The 22,446-nt window shown below is 39.6% G+C and overlaps 1 protein-coding gene across 9 annotated transcripts in view; it reads right to left on the bottom strand.

Annotated features, from left to right (window-relative positions):
• Positions 1 to 22,446, bottom strand: part of NAALADL2 (N-acetylated alpha-linked acidic dipeptidase like 2) — a 433,689-nt gene that overhangs the window by 398,591 nt on the left and 12,652 nt on the right. The window contains exons 1-2 of one of the 9 annotated variants that reach the window (XM_084529567.1): positions 18,881 to 19,089; positions 11,009 to 11,125 (exon numbers count right to left, since the gene is read on the bottom strand). The exons of 4 other annotated variants lie outside the window; for them this stretch is intronic. In XM_084529567.1, the coding sequence (XP_084385693.1) occupies positions 11,009 to 11,034 (26 nt within the window). In that variant the 5' untranslated portion in view covers positions 11,035 to 11,125; positions 18,881 to 19,089. Of the gene's footprint in view, positions 1 to 193; positions 335 to 11,008; positions 11,126 to 18,880; positions 19,090 to 19,158; positions 19,185 to 22,446 lie in introns of those variants that run through there. 4 more of the 9 variants (XM_084529575.1, XM_084529576.1, XM_084529578.1 and 1 more) reach the window with 4 other exon arrangements.

Genomic DNA, 22,446 nt, shown 5'->3' on the forward strand with positions numbered 1-22,446 from the left:
GCTGTCTATTAACATGATGACTTAGGGCTAATAAGCCGCTACTAGCATTGAACTTTAACACATTTAATATTCAAATCCCCAAGCCCTTTTTTTTTTTTTTTTTTTTTTTAGCTGCACAGGATGTCACAGAAATACTGCATCGCTTTGGCACCGCCGTTTCCCTGTCTGCCCTTGGACACACGTGCCATCTCACCAGTCACAGCAGTGGTGTGCCAGCCACAGGCCTGCCGGAGAATGCTGAGTTGGGGCTCTTCCACAAGAGGTCCGCAGGCAGCTCTCCTCCCCAGCACACTTCTACCCGGGGCGACCTTCTCCTGGAAGCAGCGTGCTGACAGCCAGGCTCACCAAGTAAATGTATTCACCGCATAAGGCTTTCTAAATACTGGCTCAGATCAGACTAACAGCTTTTTTTTTTTTAAAAAAAAAAAAAAAAAAGTTAATTCAGCTTTAATACTAAGTTCTTAAGTTCTTCAGTGTTTGAGCTGTTTAATGGGTAACTCAAAGTTGACTCATTTTTTTTTCATAAGTAGACAAACAGTAAAAGACTCCTCAGCAAGGTCACTTTGCCTTGCTGCCAAGACTACCGGGGACATCAGATAAGGCCTCACCTAAAGTCCTTCCATGTCAACGGGAGGATTTCCACTGGTTGAACTTTAATACCGAATGTAGATTTGGGATCAACCACATGATTACAAAGCTCTCACTGGCAATGCCCGCTGGATTTAAAAATGCAACTTTACATTTGATTTTTCTGCATCCAATCACAAGTTACCAGAATCATTCAGCCTCTTAAGACTCTTAGTGGTTAAAGAAAACTTAACTTTGGAAACCAAATACTATTTTCCTAATTCTAGAGTCTTTTCCTGTAGCTCTGGGTCAATTGTATTTAAGTGAACTATTGTATGGCAGTATTATTTACCCAATCTTCTTTTTTTGTCTTAAATGACTTCCTAAAGAAAACAAACACGAACAATGATCTCAGCATTTATATAGCAGTGAACTTCAGATACAGTAATTGTACTGCTGTGAGCTATGGCAACTTTCCCATGGGGGAAGAATGACCTGGTAATTCAAGAATGGCAAAGTCAAAAGTAAGGTAAGCTGGGGGAGGAAAAGGATTTCCCCCCAGGATGAGATAAATATAATTTCACACGGCAGTGTATATCTCTCTTAAGCCTCAGGTGGTTTTAAATTAATGAGATTAGTTCCAGCAGGCAGTGAAATCCCAGGATATAGGATTTAATATTTCAGCAGTTTTCACTTCATCCAGCAAGTACAGTGCAGTCAATCTTTGTGTCATTTTGTTATTGTCCTGGTCTGGGTCTCATTTTCAGACTCCAAGCCTGGCTAAAGCAACTCGTAACTCTGACTTGAAAACTTAAGCATCATGTAAAGAGCATGCTTAAATGTTTCGAAGTGCAAAGAAAGGAAGCAGACATCTGGAGGAAGAGATTTTATTATTTTTAAACTTTTCAGATACACTTTTATAGAAGGCAATTTGATCTTGTAGTGATATATTTATTTTAAATCAAGGTCACACATGTTTTATCCTGAGCACACAAAAATACAGTATGTACTGATTAGAAGAAACACTGCTTTGTTAAAACATAGTCCCTAAAGGACAGACATTAACACATTAGGATGACTGACTAGTTCAGTATGATTTATGCACTGAATGATTGCTGCTCAGCTCAGTAATAATCAAAATGAGTTCCCATCCAGCAACCACCCACTAGACGCCCAAACCGGAGTTCCACTCCAGTCCCCAGTTTCACTCATGCAAACTGGCCACAGCCCTCTCTTCCACTCTCTATGATCATATTAGTTTCAGGCTTCTCTCCAAAACAGATGGATTAAATTACAAATCCAGAAAGCACAAAGGTAATTTAACCCCAAAATACAAAATGAGGTCTACTCAAACCTTTCCTTCTAGATTCACAGGAAAAGTGTTTGTTCTAGTTTTAGCTTACAAACTAGATTAGAATAAAGAGAAATCACACCCATCCAGATGTCATTTTAAGTTTTTTGTTGCTTTTGCTCTTACTCACAAGTCTACCTGTGAGAAAGTACTCTGTACAAAAGCACCTCCCCACTATCTTCATTCTTCATCCTCTATAGAGATGTACTTCCAATTCCAGCTTTCGTCACTTCATATTAACCAGGTGTCTTTAGTTGCAGCCAAAAAGTTCAGTCATCTTCATCAGAGGACAGAGAGTGTTTCATCATAGTCTACGACAGGGAGAAGAGTGGCAAAAGAAAAGCAAAGGGGAACTGTTCGGAGCTGCACGATCCATTTCCTTTTCCTGTGGAACTGCTGGGCTAGAACCTCCCTGGTACAGAGCTGTACAGTCTAAATGAAAGGCAATATCAGCACATGAATCTGAGGACACAGAGCCCAACACCTAACCACAAATTAATTTCTGGCACAATTCAAAATTTTATAACCATTTGAACCTGATTTGCTTAACAAACAGCAAAGCTTTCAGAATCCATCACTGCTTGGACTGGCTGTACCCTGGACTAGCTTAGCTGTAGAGTTATATGGATGCAACATGAAAGTGATACTACAACGCATTCTCCTGCCATGAGATCTAAATATTTGATTACTTGAGAAGTAAATATACTTTTGCTCTTAAGCTAAGTCCAATGAGTACTGCTAGACCTGCACAGAGCAAAGCATGCCATTTTCAATTAAATATAACATGCAAATATAATTTCCAACAATACGAAAATGAAGTACCAAGGTAATTGTTCTGGAAGTACTGCAATTATAAGTGTCATCAGAATGCATTATGCTTTCTGTTGACAAAAGATTATTTTGTAATGGGTCAGGGAACTTCTTTCACACACCTTAATAATCAACACACGAGCTTCAAAAAGGAAGTCTATTTTAAAGCAGTTATGAATCTCTCCCATCATTTCTTTATCAGCCTCTGAAAATAACAGATCTAGCAGAAAAATACTTATAAAAGTATGACTGCAGGGTGAGTTACCTTAAAATATTTTGAAAAGAAAGCAAAACAACAAGAAAAGCCCACAAGTTTTAATGCAAGTTTTAAGGCCAGAAGGGTCAATAAAAACAAACAATCTGAATCCCACACATAATTTAAAGACTAGAATCCTTATAGATGTACCTGCCACAAGAAATAGGCTTTAGAAATGTTAATAGTTACACAATATTCTAGAATATTTCTGCAGGAAAAAAAAGAAAAAAGGAAGAAAACACACAGCTTTGTGATTGCTTTACAGCGTTAATTTGTGAAGTGGCCTTAATCTACTATATGAAAAAAATGGTCCTAATACTTGCCTTAACTTTGCCTCTCTCCCCTATGCCTTGGTCAAGTCCATTTTTGCTACACATAATTTCATGGCTAAGTGAATCATTGCACAAAAGTTCCCTTATAGAGCCTATTATCAGCATTTGGCTGAAGACAGCACAGAAGCATTAAACTTCCTGGAAAGTGAAAAAGTCGAGCTCTTCCTTTTCACACCAGCAAGCAAAAATGGCCTGATGTTCAAAAGTGCTGGCTGCAACCCCTCTTAGCAGGCAAAGAACTGCAATTTTGACAGCAAGTCATAAACTACAGGTGCCATCTCCTCCATCCACAAAAGTGTTATGTACCCATATAGCTGGTCATATACAAGCAAGCACAAGAAAGTTGTGCCCTGTCATTTAATGCCTGTGGAGGGAATGCAGAACAAAAACCCTAAAACAATACTGGTGCTAGAAATGAAAGAGAGGGACAACTAGTCCAGCTCTGTCCTGGAAGATATGGGGAAGTAACTCCCACGTCCAGCTGCATGCAGATACTTATTTACCTTCTCTATGCTTTCCTTGTTTCTCCTTCTCCCTTGCATGCATCCCTCTCAATATTCACATGGAACACAAACTATTACACTAAACAAAAACTATTACACTACAAATTTGACTAACGGCATACACTACAGGGAAAAGGGGAGGAATTTAATCTTCACTAAGATTCCTTTATATTGCCATAGAAATAGTGGAAAGGGTGCACATATAAGAGCACGTATACTTGTGCAGACATATTGCAGGCAGTAACACTTTCCTGGATAAATGGAAAGCTGCCTTTGTACAAACGGGAAAAATATCCCATAGGTCAGTCAAGGGTCTCCACTTTGCACATTAACATAATCCAATTGCTTTTCTGTCTAGCTCGGGACAGACCCTGCCTTGTCAGAGGCTGGATGTTAGAGATCACATAACACTAGATGACACCACTGAGGTATGCCAGAGAACAGCAATACTAAAGCTTCTCTGCTTTGCTTGCATTGTAAATATCCTAAAGCTACACTACTTTGAGGAAGAAAAAAATAACATGGCAGTAAAACATTGAGTTTGAAGTCTCATATTCCCTGAAATTTTTGCTCCTAGGTCCAGAGGGCTGCATGCCACAGCTGCCTGGATACGTCAGGGAAGATTCGGCATCCTTCTGCTGCGGGAGCACAGCAGATGAACCCCATGCATTAGACAGGGCTTTGTTTAGGAGAGAGTTGCTGGCGTAAGGCTGATGAATATGAACAAAGACAGGCTACAAAGTTGGAGGAAATATGGAAACTAAGATCCAGTTTTGTGATATAAATAAGATAATGAAATGGACAGAGGCTGTCAAGAGAATTTTCACTTTCCTTTACATTTACTAAAATAAGTATTGATTGATACATTCACAGTTTCATTGCGGTGAGCATTAGATTAGGGCTATTGGACTAACTCAATATGATGCATTGCATGACAGCTAGAAAAATTAAACAGCTTAAGCTGCAATCTTGTCAGATCTGAGAAGCCAGGGAGGATGCGAGTAATCTGACAGGGAGCATCCACAGAGGGCTGGGAAGCACAGCTGGGAATTCAGCTCAAAGTCCTACTGAGCAAATGCCCAGCAGAGTCCATTCGGGCAGCTGAGACTTAAACCCAGACTTCTGACCACTGGGACCATTAAAGATCGCCAGTGATGCCTTTTGCAAGCTAATCCTCTCATTCCTGAAAAGCACTCCAGTGACATTATTGGCAATTACAACACAGAATCCCACTGGCTTACAAAGCTCATGCATAGGTAAAAATGAAGCTTTTGGAGAGTTCTTGAACAGAGCTGCTCTGGTATTTTTATTACTTTACTGACAGGTAAAACATCTATGGCTAGAGAACTGGGCAGTTACAAGAAGGCTGCTCCATCACCCTTCAGGTAAGAAAAGCCCTTTGCTTTCCATCCCAAACCATCTCTGCACTCCTGTTAGTACGACAGCATTCCAGCACTTGAGAAGTTACTGGCAGACAAGATTTGTGAACCACCAGACCACAAAATCTCCCTAGAACTGCCATGTCTGCTCAGCATATCAATTTATTTCATACCCTTCTCTGAACAGGACCACAGAACCTCAGAACACAACAGCACGGGAGGTCCCACAGACCTCAAACCTAGCAGGAGGTCCCTCAAACTGATCCATCCCATTTGAGGAAGAATGGAATATTTTTAAATAGGTGACAGCATGCCAATGCTCTGCAAGTGTTGTCACAAGGCTTGCTGTGTAACATTAAGATGATTGGGTTGGTTGTACTGGAGGAAATTAAGTGCTGCTACAGTTCACTAATGATTGTTACATCTCCAATTCCAGTAAAGTGCTTGGGTTAGTTCACATGACTCTACTTAGACTATGTCTTATGCATTAGTTTGCAGTAGGCTCACATTTTTTAAGAAACAGAAAACGTACAACAATCTCTTTACCACATAAGCAAAAATCATCACATGCACATTAGTGAGAACCTGTTCCAGAGGAAGCTGACAAGTTGTGGATTTTTTTATTATTATTTTATTTCTCTTCTTTCAACCTTACTCCACTGGGAGTTTTCATGTTACATTGACTTTATCACTGCCATAAAGGATAGCATAGACTTTCCACTTCACTACAATGAAAATTATTTCCGTGCCTGGTCTTAAGCAAATAAGCAGGGAATATGATTTACTTTTGATTTGAAGAGATTGATAACCTTGAGTTTTAAACCGTACCTGGCATTTCCCTGATCTTGACTTGCCATGAGAAATGTAGAAAGTCCTCATCTGCAAATTACTAAAAATAATCAGCTGCAAGATGTGACCTTGGATAAAGCAATGTTAAATTGGCCAGCAAATTTTTCTGAGGCATCACTGTTATTAACTTGCAATTTTTTCATTTCAGTCTGCCACTGATGCTTGGCAGGTTATAATTTTTCATTTTCTCACTTGGCTGATGCTCACTCAAGTAGAGATTATGGAGATAGCAGCAGAGAATTTTTACAAAGAGACTTTTTCCCCTTTCACTCCATCATATCTGGATACAAATACAAGTCATCTTTATGAGGCAGGTTACCTTCTAGGTATAACAGGATTACCATTAAAAAGATCCCTTCAGTACTCCAATGCTAGAACCAGCTCTTACCTTTAGAGCTCAGGAGCTCTCCAGTATCTTACTGGACTGTTGCACAGCTCATACAGCTGCCTCCAGTTTGTGTCCACTGGGAATGCAGTGGTGTGACCTCACTGACCTATTTTATGATTACTTTATAGTTAAAATTACAATTGTAGTGGATTTGACATTTCCCTTAAACAGAGCTTTTTCTTTTTTTTTTTTTTTTTTAAATGTTTTTTAAACACAGTATGTTTGGCACCAAATCCCCTTTCTAACTTAACACCCTGCATTCTCTCACCATTCCTTCACTGCTGCTTTAATGCACAAAACCTGTAATAAGCAGATGCTCCCAGTGATCCACTCCGGAACAACATTTCCTCTGAATGTTTGTTTGTTTTTCTGAATATCCTCTGCTCACAAGGAAAATGTGCAGAATACGAACATCTAATTAAACACAAGCGGATTCAAAACTGTGATTTATGTTGCTCTGTCTCTGTTGATGAGCAAGAGCACCCTTCTGCCAAAAGATCCATTTTGTGACAACACTTACCTGTGACTAGGAAATTGTCCCCCAAGCAACCCTGATGCAGGAATTTTACATTTCCTGATGAGTAAAGCTTGGCAAATATTCACAGCATATAATATTTTCTACTACTGCTATTCTAGTTAGAGCTTATGCTAGAAGACACATTGTGAAGGGACGCTGAAGAATACATTATGGCCTGGTACATGAGAATCATAAGTCATGGTGAAAAGCATTATCCTCAAATCAGCAGCCACAGTTCACATGAAGCTGAAGACACTACAATATTGTTACCACCAGATCAGCAATAAGTCACAGACTAGAGGTTATTAACACTGCCTGACAAAACATGCCATTGCCTCCATAATTACCCATTTTCAGCCTTCATATTCAAACTATCACTACTCAGAACAAACAGGTATAAGCTTGTTGCTATCACTGACCAACGAAACAAGGTCAAATTTATTTATTTTGTTTTGTCTTTTCTAATTGCATTTTCAAGTATTTATAATTATAATAATAATTTATAATTATAGCAACTGTCTTCCACATGTGATGTATTGACTGCCACTAGCAGTAAGCTTTGTTGTTGAAAATTCAGTAGAATCACAATTTTGGTTGGTAACAAGTATGTCAATGTTTCTGTGGTCATGACTATACAAAACTAAATTCCTAGATTTAGTTCATTGCTTTTTACCATTATCTCTGAAACACCTTTAAAAAGGCAACAAACTTCACTCATTTTACAGACTGGGAAATGAAAGCACAGCAGAGAAAAAAACATCTTGGCCAAGGCCATCAAGGGAAACAGCAGCTGTATTTGACATTGACCAACTCCTCCAAACCCAAGTTCATTCCCTCTTGTCAGGGTCAAAAAGCTCCTGCTCAAATAAGCACAACACAAGAATAGCCACCATCACCCAAGAGATGGAACACCAAGGTCTGATAAATGTAGGCTGACAAACTTTAAAGGATATTATGGTTTTAATAGGCTTTGACATACAATACTTGGGTACAGTGATCTGAAAGAGATCTATTACTAATAAATTCCACAGATGATGTCTAAATTACTATCTTTGGATCGTCAATCTTCAGAGTATTTGAGATTAGGGATCATTAGAATAATCTGGTTTTAATACAAAACCAAAAAAATCTAGCAAAAGAGACCCTAGACCACAAGAACTAATCCTTTCTCCAAAGCACAGCCAAAGCCTACTCAACACTTCGAGATTTGGCTTCAGCTTGCTGAGTGAGTTCCCAGCACAGTACAAAGATTTAAGGAAAATTCTTTCAGTTTGCAGTCTTACATAGCTCCCAGTCAGATAAAATATTAGTTTTACTTGGTATTTTTGTTCTGATTCTGGTGAAATACTTTTTCAATTGACTTGGAACTAGGTTGGAAAAACTACACTTCAGCAATATACACTACCATATGCACCTTTTTTTTTTTTTTGACACATTTTTAATTCACCTCCTAAATTGGACGACTCGTCAGACAAGCTGATTAGCATTAATTTGCACCTCTGTTAGTGTCCATTTGTTCCAGTCAAAGCATATCATGAGATTTAAGTGGGGTGGGGGCAAAACAAAATAGGATGCCACTAACCTCTATTAGCCAAGTCTGCATTAGTCAAAACAGCAACACAAACAAAGTCTTTGCACTCATTTCTTTCCACGAAATTAATTCTATTCAAGCCATCAAATTTGCAGCAGGTCTGACCTCAAGTCCACTGAAATCTCAAAAGAGACATCTTTGGATGAGAACAGGCATGAATTACAGATTGGAGGGGCTGCAGCTCTCTGGCAATCCCTGTAAAGGTCTCTGCTTGTTAAAAGGAAATAAAATTTGATAGTACTACTATGCATTGAGGTTTAGAAAAAAACTGTTTGGAATCCTTACAGCCCTGTCTGAAGCTCATATACTCACATATAGATCAAAGAAATCAAATTGAAATGAACTATGCATACATCTTTTATTTATGCATAATTTTTTCTACAAATTCTCACTAGGAATACAATTCAGAAAGCTACTTCTCAAGGAAGGAATGCACTAAAATGCATTCCAACGTCCTTTGCTGGATTTTTTTTTTTTTTTTTAAACTGAATCTGACCCTTGGTTTGCACTATGGCAATATATTTAACAGTTCAGACTCTTCTTAGGTACTTGCTATTCTAGCGCAACCTCTGTGATATTCCACGCTGTGTAACGAGACAAAGGCCCCCCACTCTCTCTCTCATATCATATTTTACTAATAATTAAATCTCGTCTAGACTTTCGCTTTTGAATAATGGAAAGACACTAGGCTGGCTGACAATGAAACTATTTTAAAAGTTGAGAAGCTAAGGTATATATTTCAGTTAGTAATAGGTTATTAAAACTTATTTGCAGTATTAACCTGTAGTCCATTGAAAGAATTATTAATCAGTTTTAGAACAGCAAACTTTTGAACAGTTCAACTCCACATCTGACTGCAAGATCCTGTATGTTCTAGGCTACATATATTTATTTTGTTCAAGACTGAACTACAGGTTCAATCGAAAAACAAGTACTTGGATATATCTTCTATACCACCACTTTTATGCCTTCTCAGGACATCAGAGATTTTCACACTTTTGAACCAATGCTAAAAATACTTAAAGGTCAAGAAATTTTTTTCCTCTTTTCTTCTGGTAAGACTTCTATCTCATCTTTCTAGGAGTGTCATTAATTAGCTCCTTTCAACCAAAAAAAGAACATGAAACGTCCATTAAACATAGACAAAACTGGACTTCAAAACTGAATCATGCAAAGTACCCAGTAGAATGAAAGGAAGAAATTACTCAAGCTTGGCCATCTAGTACATATAAAGCTAGGAGATCATTTTAGAACAACAAAGTGAGATTAAAGACTAGAGCAGAGTACTTAGTCTTACATATTACACTATTGCCTTACATACTATTTTTGAAAAGTATACTTAGTCTTGATAGAGACAGAACAAGACAAAATGTTTTTCAAATTTCCCACTTATGCCTGAATGCCATAAACAGATACCACTTCCACATGAAGAGACATCAGGAGTATTTTATGTTTAGTAATTAATCTGTAATTTAACATTCACGGTTTTCCTCCTTTCTTGTATTAGAATGTAAGCATTTTATGGGAAGCTGTGTGAACTTCTGAAAGTGTGTATTTCACTCCAAGATGAAGACACAACATCGCACATCAATTCCCTATACTCAGAGCTACCTTGAGTTTTGTGCATGGGCCCAAGGTACATTTCTCAACAACCAGTAACAGCGTTATTTTCCTTTCTATAAAGGGAAAAAAAAAAAGGATTTTTTTTTTTTTTAAACCACCACTACACTTGTGCTATAGAGGCATCTTGTGTTTGAACTCACATCCTAGGAAAACTTGTGCTCCTGGGAGTTTCTCATTCTGAAGTGCTGGATTTTTGAACCTTTGCATTAATAAAACAATTTTCACATGAAATATGTTTTTTTTTTTTTTTTTTTTCCCACTACAGCAGACCTTAGGAAAAAAAATGAAGTGGCCTTTAGGACTTGTTTAAAACATGAAACCCACGTAAAATACATATGCAATTTTAGGGAATTTAAGCTTTCATAGCTTCAATGCTAATAATCCACTCATTTTCAAGGTCTGAACTTTTAAGTGCCAGCATGCAAAGCAAACCAAGAACCATGTGTCTATGCAGAACCCCTTTGTTATGCTGAACTACTAAAAGAACGATAGTCAGCTAGAACCAACCCCACCACCACAAAACAACTGCTCGAAAACATGAAGAAAAAAGCTTTTTCAACCAAATAAAGTGAAAAAGCATGTCAGACAATGTTAATTTTCAAAGCATTAAAAGTAGGATGAAGTCAGTTAAATACAGCTTTTCTTTATTATTGAGTTATGGCTTTTATAATAAAATCACAAAAATCTAGTAACTTATCAGAAGTAGAGCTGCAAAAGCTGCAAAAATATTTTCCCTGGAAACGCCACGTCCTCCGTAGCCTCTTTGCACACTGCTTTTTTGTTATTTGCATAAAGGCAAAAACACACTTGTCTTGTGCCAGACATACTTGTCCATGTAGTACCTGCTTTTCAAATAGCAGACACTCATCAGGCATCATCCAACACATGTGAATAGCTGTTAGGAAAACAACAATTCGTTTGTGATATGGAAATTTCTCTGTATTTCTTTTCATTCCATCCTGGAAAAGAAATAAAAACAGATACTTTTGCACCCTTGTCTGTGACTGAGAAAAAAGACTGAAAAAGCAGTAATTCAGCCTGTTGAACATAGGCTCAGATCTCAGCTCCATGCCAACACTCTGGTCTGAAAGTAAGACCAGGCTTCAAGGATTGCCCTTGTTAAAGCACTTACATAAACAGGAGATAGCCTAGGCTTTATTCTCAGTATGAATATGCAGCAATACAGCACCTCACTACTTCAACTACAAAAAAAAAGATAAATATAGAACAGTTTTGTAGTGTCAGGAGCATACCTCTATCTTCCCTTTGTCTCCAGAACCACGGATTTCTTTACAGACCCTTAGGTGGAACACAGAAGGCGGCACCCTGCATCACAGCTCCCTCCTTCCCCTGATCATGCTGTTGCTCCTCTCAGCCACCTCAAATATTCTCTTCCACAGGTGTTCTCCTCTAAATGAGCAAACCCACTAGTATTTTAATAGATTCCCATAATTTGCTCTCAGATGCAGACCACTGCCCTATCCAGAGGCACGCTACATTTCACATCTCCATCTACCCACGAGGTTCCAGAGCCCTGCTCCACAGTAGCTCCTTGGATCTGTAGATGCCCTGCAATTGTTGTTCCCCCAGCACGCCAGCATCAACAGGAAGGCTTGCGATATTCTGCAAGCCCCTGTTGTAATCCTACACGTATTGTAGCCACGAAGCACGTACCTCCAGCAGTTCAGTATTCTTTGTTCCCCTTTAGTTACTCTTGGAAATACTCGTGTAAGAAATAGTCTCTGTGGAAGAGTTCACATGGATTTGTTCCTGCTAAAACAGTTCTCAAACCAAGTTACTTGAAACAATTCACTGCAAGGAAAGTACGTTTTTAAACATGCCCAAGTATCACTGTCCAAAAAACTAAAAGCACAGACACCACACCACCCAAACTTCACAAAGGAATACTGAAACCGATTTAGACAGCAACACAATGCAAGTCCCTGCCCTTCGTTTCACCCAGCGTGATGTTTGTGATTCAGAGATGTAAATCTGTTAGCACAGATTTAGAAAAAGGGATGTTTAATAATCCGATGTTTTGATGCAGCCTACGGCTTCTTCCCATCTATGAATTCTCCTCTGAGACTTGACTGCCAGACTCATTTTTCCCCACAATTAGCATGACCAATGGCTTTTAAACTTCACATTAAAAGACAAATAGGAAAGTTAATCATCTGCCAACTATTTTTTTCCAATTTATTTTTTTTTTAATGTCAAATTTAGTGGCCACAAAGGCTGTCAAATTGACTGTGGAGAAGTAATGATACTAGAGGGGATGTATCCAAAGGTGCTGGAGGAGCTGGCTACTGTCACCAAGACTGCTCTTTATCAGCTTTGAAAATTTGTGGCAACTGAAGGAGATCTCAAAGACCAGCAAATCAGGCATTACATTCACCTTCAAAAAGGCCAGAACATCAGATCATGCAGCCGTACCTCAGTCCCATCTTGCCAAAGCACAACACGTGTTTTAAGTGAGGAACTCCTGCCTGCACATGGACAGCAATCCAGGCTACACAAACCCACAAGCACAAAGGACAACTCCACGCTTTGCTGATGTTAAAACACACTGACATCAAGCATAACATAACCTGGGACACTCCAGAAGAGCTAGAAACACTAATTTCACTTAGACAATCTGGAAAGAAAACAGTAGCTCCAACAAAGTGTAAAACTTACTTGAAGCCCCACACACAAACACCATCTGCTCTTTTGCAGAAAGGTATAACATTTGAAATAACATTCTTTTCTCTTCCTCTTAAAACATGCCATCACGAAGAGAATAATTTTATTTATATAAAGAACCCACAAAATGAGGGTTCATAAAAACAGGAACATATGGCCAAATAATTCTGAATAGCACTTAGCATATTCATCCGTAAAATAAGAACTATAATGGGTAGATAAATGCACCCAAGCCTATTTGGAAATTGCTGGTATAAGGGTGGTTTTCTTCAAAAAAGTTTTTTTTTTTTTTTTTTTTTTTAGGAAGAATTTCTCACCTCTTACTCGATTTAGATACTTCTCATTATGGTTTTGAGAAAGTCAGCCTTCTCAAACCACGAACTTTGCCTATAGCAGCTGATAACACACATTAACCATAGTCTTCGGCCTAAGTCAACGCATAAAAAGATTCCTTTTCTTCATAAAATTTAAATTTCTCATGGTTGTTACAAAGATAGATCTTGAAATGAATTTAGGATCTAACATGAACGTAACTATAAAGTAGAAAAGGTCGAGCCTGTGCAGGACATAAAATTAAATGCTTGAATAAAAACCCAAGATGAGACATAATAAAAAAAAAAAAAGGACTGAAGAAAAATATGAACACACGTGCCACTTTCTGCCACTGTAAAGATGCAAACAATTCATGGCCAAGCACCTATACCTTGCATATGCACATGCACATGATTTTCTGTAATGTCAGAATTGTTTTGTTTCTCAGTAGCACTTCATACATGTAGCATGCGTTGGTATCTAAGCCATTAACCACTTTTCACCGCATGGTTTCTTACTAGTAAGGGGCTTAGAATTTTTTTGACTGAGCCCTAAAGAGGAAAAAACAAGCAAAAAACACATTTGCAGACATCAACTCATACCTGATTCAATACTACAACAACTATCTTAGTTTCTCTTCAGCATGTATCATGAAACTTTCTGGGTACTTGCACATTGTCACTTGAGAGATAAGCAGCACACCCACCACCTTTCCAGTTGGAAGGCTCCTTCCAACTACAGCCTTCACTTGCTCCAGTCTGCTGCAGTATTAGAACCAGGTGGGCCTCACTGCATTCTCATCTAACCTCTGGTCACTGCCTCAATATCTTCAGGGTTTTAAGAAAAAGAGTAGTTCAGACTAGTTCTACTCAATGATGTGAGTTAGCTTGGGTCCTTTCCAGTTATTCCGACAATGTTCTCATTACACTGAAGGCTGATTCCTGAGATCTCCTCCAAGAAGCTGCAGTTCATAGAGGACAGTCAAATCTTATCTGACTTGCACTTCAGCTTGATTTCTGCTCTTCCTGTCAAAATTCAGTGTCAAAAGGAGGTTTCACTAGCCTGATATAAAATTCTTTTATTTCTTCTTATGCTGCCTACAATTCCACTAAGCCAAAGACCTGAAAGTATCACCTGCTAAAGGCATGTAAACCTGAGCATGCTGCAAACCTCAGAACATTCCTGCTGGTTCCTCACTGCAGGAGCTAATGCATTATAACACAGATTTTCCCGAAATCTCCACAGGTTCTGCAAATCCCTCCTTGCAAACCCCGCAATGATTTCCCCCCCACACGCACGCAGCAGGCTGTGCTGTGAAGCAGCCAGTTGTACTCAGCAGTTTTCTAAAGCAGCCTGAGTGCTCTCTTCTAGGAAAGTTACTCTGTGACAGCACAATTTTTTATTTCACATTTCTTTCAGATTCTGGACTTCAACCACCTTTATCTTCGCAGTGCTTTCATGAAATCTTGGGAAGAATCTTAGCACCTGGCATGTTCATCTGCTACTGCTGGATGATGGCCAAGATAAACTAACGAAGAAATTGTGTGTAACAGCATCTTTCCATTGTTGAAGAGTTTTGTTGCCAACATGACTTTTGATATTCTGTACTAAAAATTGAACCATGTCCATTGCCTCTATTTATTTTAAATATTTTAAGTCCTGAGTTGACTATTAGCTCTGCTCTGCTTCCAGCAGTACTCTGTGTTTATAAAGAGCCATAATTTATGGGTTTCTTTTTATACAGATTCATATATTAAATTGCAGAAAGACCACTATGATCGTCTACTCCAACGTCTGTAAGACAAGGTCATAGGCCCTCAATTATTTCCTATTTATCTTAAAGGAAAAATATCATATTTGAATTAATATTTTCCGTTGATGAATATCTCACCATAACCTGCAGTAAATTGCCCTCACTGCTGAAGATATGTTTCTTACTTCGGGTGCTTATTTTAGCCAACAGACCTTGTAATACCATCAGTTTCTGCATTATCACACAGTTTTTGTTCACAATGCACACACTTAAACATTGCAATCAAATCTCTCCTTGCCTTTCTCTTTGATATTTAATGTATTGAGCTCTTGGAATTTCTCCATTTCCATCCCTTGTTCATTCTTGCAGCTCTTCTCTGAATTCTGACTTTAACAACCACCTTGAAGTCTGAACACCAAAATTGACAGACAATGCTTACAGTGATTTCATTAAAGTCAAGTACAAAGATGCTGTATGTTCTCTGCTCAGTCACATACAGCTTGGATATTCAACCTTTCCTCCAGATTTCCATAAATTAATCCTATTTACATGGAAAATAGCAAACTGAGAAGCTCATAAACAAAAGAGATCAATGGAACAGGCCCAACAATCCTGCCAATTCAACCCCTCCGAGGTCTCTTTCATATTTCCCTTTCCCCACACGCATATGTATGGGTGGCGTTTCCCATTCATTTTCAAGCAGAAGCCACAGAAGAATACTGATGGCTGAGTCCTTTGGCTTTGCATAAGGGAAGAATGCTTCACTTACTGGTACAGAGTCCAGAGTCAACCAGTCTGAGTTAAAAGCAAAGGCTTACTAAGGTCCACAGCCAATGTCAATAAAGTCAGGATGTTATCTTCAGCTCTAGTGTTTTCTCACATTTACCTGTCTCTGGCTCCTGCACGTATCCTGTGCTGCTCAGATTCTCACAGAACTGCAAGCACATTTTGACAAGAAACCAGAACAAACAGTGCTTATGAACCTTTATTTTGTTACTTTTTGATGACGTGTTCAGATATTCAAGCCTTTTTTTTTTTTTTTTCTCCTGCTAGATTCCAGCTGAACAACAGATCCTACAGCTAACAGAGGGCTTACAGAAGTGTTCTCCCACACTTGCTCTGGGCTGCAGGCACTTGCTTTGATTTTTTGCTCTACAGGAACTATCCAGTTACCAGAGATGAACAATGACCTCTCCTAGTTCCCTGCACAGAGACGTTAACCAAGCATACACATAAGCAGTAGATGCACATTTGAGGAGAAACAAAGTACTTCAATATTCTAAGACTCTACAAATTGGGTGCATTGTTTTCAACTGACTGTCAGAACACAGAGTTGCTTCTCAGTGAAAGCAATTTTCTATGTCAAATTTCAAACCTCAAACACTTTGGCAATGCAGTTAGGGTACATGAAAGCTTTAAAGAAAGTTAAAGGAGAGTGGGGGAGAAGAGCAGAATATTTCTCCTTGTTTCACTTTACGAAGTACATAGTAGGAGTTTAGGAGATGGTGTCAGGGGGGTTTTGTTTTGTTTTTTACTGTGAAACAGCATAACTATGCTATTTTTCTGCTGGCATAATCCAGAAAATCTAAAGCTTTAGAATCTAAAACCAGCACTGATTTGGTAAAACAAAACAAAAAAAAAAAAAAAAAAAAAAAAAAAAAAAACACACGTCATACTCCACACAGCACTAATGAAGAGATGCACAACCACAGCAGTCCAGAAGAAAAAAGCACTTACTTGAATGCTCTAGCAATCTTAGAATTCTCTCCTAAAAGCTTGGGTTACACAGAATAAAACAGATATATCAAGCCTGTAAGATTTAGATTCAAAAAAGTCACTTCTTCCAACAAGTTAAATGCACAACAAAAGTGAAACTTCAATGAAAACAAGAACTGCACCACTGTTTCACCACACTGCAGGAAGAAATACAACGTTGCCATCCCCAAAAGGATAAACATTCAATATCTGTTCTGTATCCCACAGCTGGAGATTTGTGTGATTAATTACACCTATCTCCCAGAAAGTGTTACGACTCTTGTTTTACAAACGAACAAATCAAAGTGATCTGCACAGGCATGTGACTTATAGGGATCCCAGTTGTTTCATCACATTCAGAGCCATCTATCAACAGCTTCCTCACATTGCACAGCATGCTTCTGGTAAACATAAACATATATATGTATGTGCCTAAACACCAAAACAAATGTCAGTGTGTGGGGGAGAAACAGACTAAGCACTGATTCTGTAACAAAATACATTCTACCACAAGAATGCTATCTTGGCTAGCAAAAGAACACTTAAAGTAGGAACTCCAGTGAAAAAGTTTGAGGACCTAGATGATGTCTATTTGACAGATTAGCCATAATGAAGATGTACAGCGCACATCCCCTGGAGGGTTACATGTGCGTCACTAAGCACTACTCTTTGGAAAGAAATCTGCTTATCAAGGGGGAAAAGAGCACTTTAAGGGTCTATTTTTTTCCAGCTTGCATTTATGCCTGGAGGTTATTTAAGAAGGGGAAAAAATAATGCAGGTATGTACCATATTAAGCAAAAAGCTAAGACATTGGCTAAGATTAACAGAGCAGGAAGTCATATGATGTAGCATGACTACTGAGAGCTGCTACCACAAAAAATCTGCAGCTTGTGATGCTCACATGAACCATGATTTTATTTATTGTTTAAACCTATCTAGATAAGTCTGGTATTTTTACCACTTAACCCTTTTTTTTCCTGTTTTAGATAAGTGCTCCAGCCTAACCTCTTCAAAGCAAACAAAATAGCCTCCCATTTGTCCAAGCAGAAGTATTGCACCACTACCAAGCCAACTGGCCTGTTAATATTGTCTTAGCTAACATCTTCAACAACGTAAAATTGTTCCTTAATATTTATACCTGAAGGATGAGAAGAAAATTGTAAAGTTTAGACAGATGTTTTAGAAAAAAAGTGATACAACTTGGAGAAAAGTGTTTCTGCAAGATGTTTGTTTATTTTCCTTAAGAAAAATATTTTGTGTATAGCTCAGCAGCACTAAAAAATTACAGCTGAAGAAAACCGCAAAAGGTCTGCTACAAAAGACCATTCTCTGGCTTGTTTCAAGTGATTAACTTTTAACTTCATGGTAGATTATCATATCGTTAAAACATTCAATCCAAGACTAAAACTCAGAAGATGCTCAGTCTTCATTTTGTCGATCCCAGATATAAATGCTGAATTAATGGATGCATTGGGACTCATATGAGAGCTCTTTAGATTAAGATTCTAAAAATATATATTGCATTGCTTGAGATACAGGACGCTGGCACTGTTACAGTATCAGTCATCTAATGCTTTCCATATGCTAACCACTGAACAAATACATTTGCCTGTAAATGCAAGAACTACGTACCAAATAATAAATAAGGCAACATGATACAGGCTGTTCACATTAGGACAGAATCTAAATTCTTTATTTCTTCCCTTGAATATTACCATCCAGATGACTCAGCAACAGCACTGCAACTTTCCGCTGAATTCAGCGAGACGCCTCAGCACCCTTCACAAGTGTCAGCTCCGTTTTAATCCCAATTTTGAGGCCACCTCCATGAGGGCAGACTCGCCATACAGAATCCTCCCAAAGCCCAGTGGCTCCACCGGGATGGAGAAGCCAAGGCACTGGGTTATGCTGCAGGACTAAAACCAGTGCTATTCTATAAGGAAATCAATGAAATTACCTATTCGTGTTTCAGATAACCAAGGATGGGGCAACACGCCTCCACCCAGCTCATCCTTTTGACGGCTCTCAGAAAGTTTTCAGCACGTCACATCACTTTTTGCTGGCCGGTCTTTTAACATTAGCTTCGAGCAGACAACACCAGGCAGTTCCTAAACCTCGCGGAGCCCAAATTTGCGTTAAACTCCCCCGAGCAGACAGCGGAGCCCCCCAGCACCCCAAAACCACCAGCACGACCCCGCGGTGCCCGCTCACCTCAGCCTCGCAGCCCGAACGGCGGCTCGGGGCTGGTTTTTATTACCATTATTACTTTTTTATATAAAAAAAAAAAAAAAGTGACTTCGGAGTTAAGTTTAAACCCCTCCGCGGAGCAGCTCCGCTTTAACCCAAGCGCGCCCCAGCTGACAGCCGAGCTCTGAGGGGGGGGGGGACGGGACGGGACGCGGGGACCGCTGCAGCAGCGACCCGGCCCCCGCCCCGCCGCCTTCCTCCTCCTCCTCCTCGCCCCCCTCCCGGTGCCCCCACGCCGTTACCTGCCCGCCCGGTGCCCCGGCGCCGTACGGCTGCCCCGCGGCCGGTTTTCAGCAGCCGTAAAGCGGCGCCGCGCAGCCGGCGGGGGCCGGGGCTCGGGACGGGCCCCCTCGGGTGTGGAGCCCCCGCTGTGGGGCCCCGCCGGGCCCGCCCCATGGCCGCCCCCCTCTGAGGGCACAGAGAGCCGGGACCCGAGCAGAAACGAGGAGCCCGTGGGGGGAGGAAGAGCGCAGCAGGGTTTTGGGAGCCCCTGAGCCCAGGGTGAGAGGGTTTCCCCTCACCTCAGCGTGATGGGATGAGTTCAGAGGTGTTCAAGCCCTGCTCTGAGGCTCCTTGGGGATAGTTTGGGACACAGGTGGTTTTACACAGGTACAGGGTACGTGGTAACGAGGCCCATGACGGGAAAAGTGGGATGCCAAGGGCCAGGCAGCCCTCATGCCAAGGAGGGCGGCCAGGTGGGTGATACACAGCCATCCGCAGCCCAAACGCCAGCACCTGCCAGCTTCCCTCTGCACGGGTCTACAGGTGGTTAGCTGCCGTAATTATACCGCTTCCACAAAGCCTCTTAATGTCCACAGGTCAACGCTGATCTGGAATACAGCCCCATTACAATACTGTCTTCTTGTAAAACGGAGTTACCTCAATACAGATTAATGACTTAGTTCTGCTTGGGAGCATTCTGCTCTTCGTTCCGTCCTAAATCTACAATTTGTCCTGTAATCCAGGATACTGCTATATAAGCTACAGAGCTCAGCTGCCTTCAACGGCAGGCGAACTAACAGCCTGTTAAATTTCACTGTCTGAAGTCAGGGTTAGTATTGTTTACCCTAAGAGAATTAGGGATAGAAGCATTCATTTTATAAAGAGAAAAATGTGTCAAGCAGCATTTCCCAGGATGGACATCTATGACATATCCCCACCCATGGAGAGAGACAAAAAAAACTCACTGTTAGGAGGTTTTCCCTATTGGATGATGAAAGAGCTACTAATAAAGAAAATGAAAACATCTTAACCCAACAGCTACTGCAGAGAAGGCAGAAACAGTGTTTCAAGTCTCCCATGCATGCAGTATGAATACTAACAGGAAAAAAAAAAAAAAAAAAAAAAAAAAAAAGATTTCAGGTGTTTATAACAGAAGTAGCTTCTGCTAATAAAGTATTAATGGGAAAGTCTGGTTGGACTGCTATAGCCCTGAAAGCAATTTCAGAAAGCACAGAGCAATGCAATCACTGAGGAGCAGGTGAACTAATATACAATCCTCATTAATGAAGCAGTTTTTCCAACATTTAGCAAAAGTAAAACTGCAACTTGAGGCTTATTTTCTTGCCCAAAGGACCAGGATTTTATCAAGTATTTAGGTGTATAAACAAATTTACTCAGAGCTTGATTCTTCAGTTTTTATCCACAATTTTCTCTTCTCCCATTAAGATATTCCAACTCTGCTCCTTCCTACACCCTCTTCTAAAAAGCGCCGACAGGTTAGAGCCACAGCTATCTACTGGCTTTGTTAGTCACACCTTAAGTACAGACTTGAGTTTGCTGTGACACAGCTTGACCTAATTGTTCCTGCTCTGTCTGAAAGGCTGATAGTTAAGTTCAAAACATTTTTTCTACTAGTGGAGTTCTGCATTTTCTTGCTTCATCTGTGAAACAATTCTAGGTAGCACAGAGTTTGGCTTAACTGTGAGCTAACATGGCAACAGAGGAATTGTCTAAGACCAATTCAGGATGCCAGCTCTTAGTCCACTCTACCTATTGTGTCTGGACCCTTGTGGGAAAGCAACCAGGAAGCCCACTGCCTGGAGTCTCATGCCTCCACTGCACCTTAGTCAAATATTCCTGGATAGGCCTCTTACTTTGAACAATGGCAAAAAGTCACTCAAATCTAAAGTTCCATTCCTCTTTTCCTAAAACCAGGAGGTAAACATAGCTGCCCAGATCCCTGCCTGCCTGCCACCATTTTAATAGCTTCTTCTTTCCCCTAACATTTTTGCCTGGGATTGGCTTTCCCCTTGGCAATGAGAAGAGCAAGTATGCTCTTTCCACTGTAGCAATATTGCCAAAAGGGAGAAGTTTGAGTCAGCTGGCAAGGAAATTATTATTTATTTTTCTAGAAGGGAATCAGGACTGCACACTCCAGAGATGCTGCACAAAGCAGGAAGTAATATCCCAGCATCAAGAAAAACAAATAGATTTGCTCTACAAAGAAAAAACTCTAGGCAATTACATTTTGCAAAGTTGTCATGTGACATGACTGGAAAAGGACATGCAAGATAGTCAAATATAATCTTAAGCCTCTCATAAAGCTTTGCTGAAGGAAGAGTATGCATAAAATAGCACATCCATACAACAATGAACTGTGCACATACATCTCACCTTATCAGAAGTATCTCAGGTAACTTAATGTTCATGGAAACATGGAAAAATAACTTTAAACTTAGAGACTTCCCTAATTTAAGGCATTTATTTGTCAGTCTTGAGATACTGTATTAGGCAGAAAGTTTCTGCTTTACAAGAGTAAAAAGAATCCATTTGATGTTTTTAGCTACTAAATTTGAACTGCTCACAAACATCACCTTGTTTTTCTCTGTAAGTTAAAGGTGGCTAGGTAATTTTCCTTTTTTTTTTTTTCTCTTCCTTTTTTTTTTTTTTTTTTTTTTTGGTGTTTTGTTTTTAAAACCAGCCTGCTAAGTGACTTAGCTCAAGCAGTTAAATGAAGCTTAGGTGCCATCTTGTGGCTAGATCACAAGATACCGTTTCGGGTCATATATAAAAAAAAAAAAAAAAAAAAAAAAAAAAAAAAGAAATACCCATATAAAAATCTCATTTATAAAACAATTTACAAAAAAAAAAAAAAAGAAGATCTACATAGTTCACACATTTATTTCACGCTCTGAAATTATCTTCGAGTCCTTGCTTGGGGACATGGATCAACCTTGTTGGCAGGACTGTCTTCCACTGCAGGATGAGGGCATTCAAACTAATTTTAAAGGTGTGAAAGGGAACTGCAGTCCTGCCCCTTACCATCCACTTTTGCAGTATTTAATCAAGGAAGCTATTGAGACTGACACAACTTGTGGGCATGACTGGAATGTCAAGTGTTGCTTCCTTACGTAGGTTAAAGACACCACGCTTTCAATAAAGAAACCCCACCTAGATAAATGAGAACTTAAAAGTACCTGAAAAATGTAGTTTGAAGGTCTAAAACTTTTTTTTTTTTTTTTATGAGCTTCTCATACTGAGGAATTAATTGGATATATCTATTTTACAAAACTAATCCATGATTCAGC

Source organism: Aythya ferina (assembly GCF_964211825.1).
Source record: "Aythya ferina genome assembly, chromosome: 9".
Lineage (NCBI taxonomy): Eukaryota > Metazoa > Chordata > Aves > Anseriformes > Anatidae > Aythya > Aythya ferina.